Source organism: Nicotiana sylvestris, chromosome 1 (assembly GCF_000393655.2).
Source record: "Nicotiana sylvestris chromosome 1, ASM39365v2, whole genome shotgun sequence".
NCBI classification, from domain to species: Eukaryota; Viridiplantae; Streptophyta; class Magnoliopsida; order Solanales; family Solanaceae; genus Nicotiana; species Nicotiana sylvestris.
In genome coordinates this window covers 25,363,937-25,371,021 of record NC_091057.1, presented here as the reverse complement: position 1 = coordinate 25,371,021, position 7,085 = coordinate 25,363,937, and the positions used below count along the sequence as shown (strand labels likewise).

General features: G+C 40.2%; 1 protein-coding gene across 1 annotated transcript; it reads right to left on the bottom strand.

Moving 5' to 3' along the window:
* Positions 1-5,458: 5,458 nt before the first annotated feature.
* On the bottom strand, positions 5,459-6,511 carry LOC138891271 (uncharacterized). Its single transcript, XM_070174581.1, has one exon. It carries the CDS (start codon positions 6,509-6,511, stop codon positions 5,459-5,461), a length of 1,053 nt encoding a protein of 350 aa, XP_070030682.1.
* Between the last annotated feature and the right edge of the window lie 574 nt (positions 6,512-7,085).

Sequence of the window (7,085 nt, the reverse complement as noted above, 5' to 3'; positions counted from 1 at the left end):
AAAATTCAAACGGTATTCACCTGACCGCTGACTCTTTGTTTTTTTTCTTCTTTTCAAACTACAAAAGAAACTGGTGTTGCAAACACGGCCCTTCAGCGCCTCGGGGATGAAGATTTATAAGGCTGTGTGGGTCAACTAGACCAAAAATCCTAAACATGACCCAAAAGGTGGCTGTTTATGCAAAGTCAGCCTTCCGGCGTCCCTTTCGGGAACATTCGGCTATTTATGACAAAACAGCATCACCCGACTTATTTATGACTCTTTTTATCGTTTTTCGAATTAGAAAAGTCAATATTGCAAACACGGCCTTTCAACGCCTCGGGGACAAAGATTTTTAAGGCTGTGTGGGTCAACTGGCCCAAATCTTAAAAAATGACCCGAAGGTGGCTATTTATGCAAAGTCAGCCTTCCGGCGTCCCTGTCGGGAATATTCGGCTATGTTTTGACAAAACAGCGTCACCCGACTTCTTTATGACAAAAATCAAATTTGAAATATTATTTGTCAAATTTCGGCAGAGTTTCAACACTACTTGGATATTGATTTTTTTTCTAAAAATAAATAGTTATATCTCTACACTGTTATTTTCTCCTCTTTTTTCACGATTTTTTTTAATCTGTGGAAAATGATGAAAACATACAAAATCTTTTGAATTTTCATGCTTTTTTATGTATTTTTTTTATATTTATTATTATTTTTCAAAAATGTGGCATGGAAAACATAAGGATTTCCAAGACATCTTGGATTTCGCAAATGTTCCCCATGTGCTTTTTCCCAAAAATGAAGCGTGGGGGACATAGGGAATTCCAAGACTTCTTGGATTCCACAAATGTTCCCCATGTGGTTTTCCCAAAAATGAAGCATGGGGGACATATGGAATACCAAGGCTTCTTGAATTCCACAATGTTCCCAATGTGCTTAATTAACATAATAGCATGCTTATCTAAAAAATCGTGCAACTTTCTTATTTAACGTGATCAGCATGATAAGGAGTGTCATTTGTCCGCAAATATCATTGGTCCGCCAAATGACCCATTCACCCTTGAATAAATACAACATGTAGCACATAGGATGCCAAAAGATGGTCTATTATTTTCAGGTTGCTTGTCCTAGACGGACCCAACCCCTGTGTTGAGTCCCCTAAGTCAAATGCACATGATGCAAATAAACGTTCCTACTAGGGATCTGACATGAAGCTGAGTTATTCTAGGTTCAAAACCTGGGTGTTTGTTCTAGACCTGGCTTACCCGAGCGGACAGCTCGAGCCGAGGGGGAGCGTACCGGGAATACAGAAGCTTCACCGGCTTAACAACTTATCCGAACCTCGTTCTAAATTGGGATTTGAAACTACACAGAAAAGAAGTCGTACGAAGTACGCCCTTCTTCATGATTTAGAAGACTCATAAGGATAGGGGTTTCAGCACAGTTTATATACAGTTCACGTAATATCAAAGCGGTAAAAGCAGCATTTAGCATATCAGGCTCAAACATGTAAAAATCAGATAAAACCAAATATAACAATTTATCTAAGCTCGAATTTCTAACCCTGAACCAGTGGTTCTGGGTCTTGTCCCCAGCAGAGTCGCCAGAGCTGTCACACCTCCTTTTTCCGCACCCGCGAGGGGCCAAGGGAGTTTCTTCCAATTAAAGGACAATCGGAACGGGATTTATTTATTTCTTTCAGAGTCGCCACTTGGGAGATTTAGGGTGTCCCAAGTCACCAATTTTAATCCCGAATCGAGGAAAAGAATGACTCCATATTACAGTCTACGTACCAGAAATCTGGATAAGGAATTCTGTTAACCCGGGAGAAGGTGTTAGGCATTCCCGAGTTCCGTGGTTCTAGTACGGTCGCTCAACTGTTATATTCGGCTTGATTATCTGATTTTATACAAATATGAACTTATGTGCAAATTTTAACTTTTTACCGCTTTCATAATTGTTATTATTAAGAATGTGAACATCGCTTAAAACATGTCTTTGGACTGCGTCACATGAAATGCACCCACAATCCGGAACATGTTTTATTTGATGTTTTGGAATTTGGATTTGGGTCGCATGAAATGCAAACCCAAGTTTAAGAAAGTAGATTATTAAACACGCACCTAAAGAGACTATCGTGTTATTATTTTGGAAAGGCCGTGAAATTCGCTAAACGGCTCTCCTGAATTCTAAGTAATTTTAAAACAAGTATTCACTGAGGGCCCCGCAATTTGTATTTTTATTCGGCGAGGCTCATCTCATTCTTATTTATTTAAGGGCAAACTTAAGACAACTGCGATTTTCTACTTTTGCGATGACCATAGAATTTGCTAAAATGACACTTCGGATTCTGATTTCAAAGGATTACTCCTACCAACGGTTTAAGCCCATATTTACGCAACTCCTAAGAGCATGGCACTAGACTACGCCTATTGAGTAAAATCACGTAAAAATAAATCTATAACCTAACTTCGATGTTCCCTAATAATACAAGGCTAGAAACAAAACTTAAACAAAACAAAAAAAGGAAAACTAGGCATAATTATGCATCTTTTGCCAGAATCCCAACCATATGCTCATATAAAACAAAACAAGTGAATAACCATATACATATGAGCAGGGAACAACTAAAAAAAAAATCTACTGAAGCAAACGAGGGAAAATGCCAAACAATGCCTCAAACAAATCTGAAAAAAAAAACAACTAACCGCGAGGCAGCGTTATCCTTGAAACGCGACAAACCGTAGGCCGACCTTGACGCCTCGGAAAACAACCTCGACGTACCGGACCTCGACGAGCAAAAGCGACCTCACCGAAAAACAGAAATATCGGACAAAGACTGTCAACGACCCGAGGGGTTGGTTGCTGTTGTTTTTTTCTTTTTGACGCAACAACTGTTACGTGAATATGAAGCGAAAGGGGTCGTTGGCGACGAAGGCGAAGAAGTGCAGCGACAGCTGCTCGGCAACGCAGCAACGCAGCAATAGCTGCTGCCCAAACGACGAGCAACGGTAGGGTCGATGGGGCTGAATGACGAAGAAGGTGATGACGATGGTTATGGCGTTTGGACGTAGGGTCGACGGGCAGTGACGACGCAGCAGCAACAGCTGCTGCTCAACGGATTTAATGGAGGATCGCCGGAAAATGGTTTGAATGGAGCTAGGAGGAGGAGGAGTGGTCGTGTGGGCAGCGACGACGAAGAAACGCAGCAGCAGCTGCTTGTGAAAGACTAAACAGCAATGGCAGAGACGGTGGAGTTTAGTGGTTCAGGCGTCGGGGGGGGGGAAAGCTGGTCGACGACGGTTACTGGGTTTTGCTCGCTCAGCAGGTGGTTTTGGGGTGGGGTTTTGTTAGGGTTTTCGGTTTTCTTACGATCAACAGTGCACGTTTTTTTCCTCCAAAAATCTGTCCGTTCCTTCCTAATGAAGAAGAAGGTGAATCCTTCTTTCACTTCTGTTTTCAGATCCCTCCCTCGTTCCTTTTTCCCTCTTTCTTTTCAAATCCCTCCCCCCCTTTTTAAATCTATCCGTGTGCTTTTGTAGCTTTTGCCAAGGAAATGGACCCCCATGCGTGGTGGGGTTCAAGACTTGTGTCCCCCACGTGTGGTGGGGTTCCCCGTGTACGGTGTTCCGTCCGCGTTTCCCACGCGCGTCCCCCATGTGTGGTGGACTCGGATTATTATGGGCTAGGTCTGAAAATTAGGCCTAAAAACGGGTAGTTTGAACCCGAATATTATTCTTTTGTCCGGACCCGAGAATAAGAACACGACGTTGCTCAACTAATCCTATGTAAGCAAAACAACTACCAAAATAAGACTAATATTTAAAACAAAACTATATCTTTTTTAATATTTTTTCAAGATTAAAATAGCTACAAAATATTAATAAAACTTTTTTTGTAATTTTCGTTTTTTAATATAAAGATAAAAAATAAAGTAATGTTTTTTTTTTTGTATTTTTTCAAAATTAAAATGACTACAAAACATTAATAGAACTATATTTTTTGTAATTTTTGAATTTTTATAAAGTACCAAAATAAAGTACAATTTTTGTATTTTTTTTTCAAGTTTATGAGAAATACATAAACTAAAATTTATATATATATTTTTGTAATTTTTCTTTTGCGACGAAATAAAGTAAAAATAGTTAAAATGGCTATATTAGACCCAATTTCAAATATTCACGCTAAAAATATGAAAATTCTCGGGGAGGGTCAAAATCACGTGTCTACAATCAAAACTTCAATATTCAACAAATTCCCCCTCTTTGATGATGATAAACTTTGTGCACATCAGAACCAGATAATCACCTCAAAGAACCAGATAATCACAATAAGTACTATTGATAGTCATGTATGATCAGAACAACTTCCAGCCTTATCTTCCCCCTTTTGGCATCATCGAAAACACACAAAAGAATGTTAGACACTAAGCATAGACAATGTAAGATTCAAGGCCAAACAGGTGATAACACAAACATAAGAAAGGGCAAATAAACTCGGCTGATGATCCAATAGAGTACAAAGCAGTAAAGCAGAGCAATAGAAGACATTAAGTAGTGCCAAAAGAAGCCAAGGGCCTTGTCTTCATCAGTAGAACAAAATAAACAAAGCATATTGCCAACTACTCAGACTAAGACAAAAGGAACAAAAGATAAGACATCACTAGATTAGCAAAATAACTAAGGACACTAGGAAAGAACTGGTTCAAGGGTGAGAAGCAGAGGGGGTCAAAACTTTCGCAAGGGTAGCAATATGTTGAGCATGGGCCTCCTTGTCTCTTCTGAGCTCTTCCCTGAGTTGCTTTGTTTCCTTTATTAGCTCATTATTGTCTTCACAAATCTTGACACTCTCTTTAACAGCTTACTCCAACCTCTTGCTAAGTTCTGTAACCCTACTACTCCCAGGAAGAATGACAGATCCTGTGGGTCCTCTAGCCTTAATCTCCTCAGAGCCACACTGCTTGAGGATAACAACATCCAAAACATCATTGTGGTTTCCAAACTTAAGCTCAGGCAAGGCAATGTTAAGCTTTTCAAATAACTCAGTCAACATGAAACCATATGGTATAACATACTTTGGTTGGAAGTATCTGCAGCTCTTTCCATGTGCTGAATCATCAGGCTATCAAGATTGATAGGTCAACCAATGTCAAGAAGTTCCATCACAACCATGTCTAGTAGAGTAGCTTCATGCATTCTTTCAGACCTTTGAAGAATGCAGGAGTTGACAAACTAAAATGGTAGCTTGTGAAACGGAGTCATATCAGTCTTGTACACTTTCTAGAGAGCATCTAGTTCAAACTTTTGGGAGAACTTTCTGGTGACCATAATATCAGTGTCAACATCATTGTCTATGGCTGACCATTTCTTCTTCAAGTAATTTTCAAATCCCAAAGAAGGGATATTCAGAAGCAGCCCCAACTCTTCAGTATCAAACTCCATGTCAAAGTCCCCTACCTTACTCTTGAACACCTTCCCATCAAATGTGAAATTTGTATAGAACTACCACACCAGGAACAAATACTAGGGGGAAAGCTTTGACAAACATGTGCTTCCACCCCTGTAGCTCAAGTTTCTCAACCAGTTGACCCATCCCCTTCTTATCAGTATTCGTAAGAATCTTCCCATTTAGCATTTTTCTGTTCTTGAACTTTTTGATTCGATCAACTGCAGCTAGCACATTATTTCTTGTCTTACCCCTACTGGCCCTGGTGGAAGAGGTAGCAAGTCTAGTGACTTTGGCTCCCTTTTTCTTTGGTGTAGCAGACTTTGCTGGCAAGGCTGAGTCAGATTCATCTTCTCCATCCACCTCAACAACAAGTTCCTCAATTGGAACCTTCTTTTGTGTCTTCTTTGCACTTCTCAACTCCTTTATGATTTGTGCATCAACAACCTTTCTTTTACTCCTTGTGAGGGGAGTTCTAGCAGGAGGAACCACTCCTTTCCTTGTTGAGACTACTATCTTTATAGCTTCCACAGTGGTCTTTCTAGACTTCTTCTCTAAGTCAGATAGTGGCATATCATCTTCATCACTGCTAACTTCTTCATCTCCAGTGAAAGGTGTTAACATAGACCCAGTTTCTTGAGCTCTTGTCTTTTCACCAATTTCTTCTGAAGGGGATACGACAGTGTTTCCAATTGTCATGGAACCTTTAGATTCATCACTCACATTCCCCTCTTCTTCACTCTCGTCATCAACTCTTTCACTCTCGCTCAGCTTTTCTTGATCCTCACCCTCACTTTCAGAAGCCTCCTCTTCTTCATTCTGATTTTCTTCTTCTGCAGATTTATTAGCCTGTTCACCTGTCTTATCCTCTGTATCACTCTCCTTCTCATCTCTATATACTCCATCATTCTCACTCTTTTCTTCTTCATTGTCTATATTTTGAGCATCATATTTCTCATGAATGTTCACAGCTTCTTCTTCTTTTTCACCGTCATCATCTTTCTTATCCTCAGTGCAACTAAAATCAAGGCCATCAGAAACCTCCTTTTCCACCAGTTCTTTACGTCCTCCCCCCCTCAACCACATAGTCCACATCCATTAGATCTATCTCATTTCTTAGATCCCCTGCATCCTTTTCTAGTGGGAATGTCTCCGCTGATATCTTCTCACTCGTGGGTGGGATAGTATCTAGGGGTGCAACATCTATAGAAGACACCAAAATATCTAACTTGGAAGTAGGATGATTTACCTTATTAGTAGTGACTGACACTAATTCCCCCTGAATTACAGATCCCTTGGTTTTAGTGTCACTTTGCGTAGCAACCTCAAGCACTTTCTTGGCAGATTTTTTTGGATTTGCTTTGACCTTTGTTGACTTAGAGGTATTTTTCATAGGAAGCTCAGGTGCATAGGTAGTTGTTTATGAAGGAAGAGGTACAGTGGAGGTGGGAATGATAGGAACAACATGAACAGTAAGAGAGGATGAGGAAGGTATATGATATCGAAGGAGAATGAGCAGGTGTGGGTGTGGGTTGTCTTGAAGGCTTGGAACTTTTCTTCGATTTGGGTTTCAAGATTTTGGGTTTTGCTTCAGCGTTAGTTGATGATTTGGATTTAGAGGGTGTTTGACTAGCTTAAGACATGGTGATCATATGAGAGA

Coding starts and splice junctions, on each gene's coding strand:
- LOC138891271 (XM_070174581.1), bottom strand. CDS start 6,511: ATGTGGTTGAGGGGGGGAGGACGTAAAGAACTGGTGGAAAAGGAGGTT.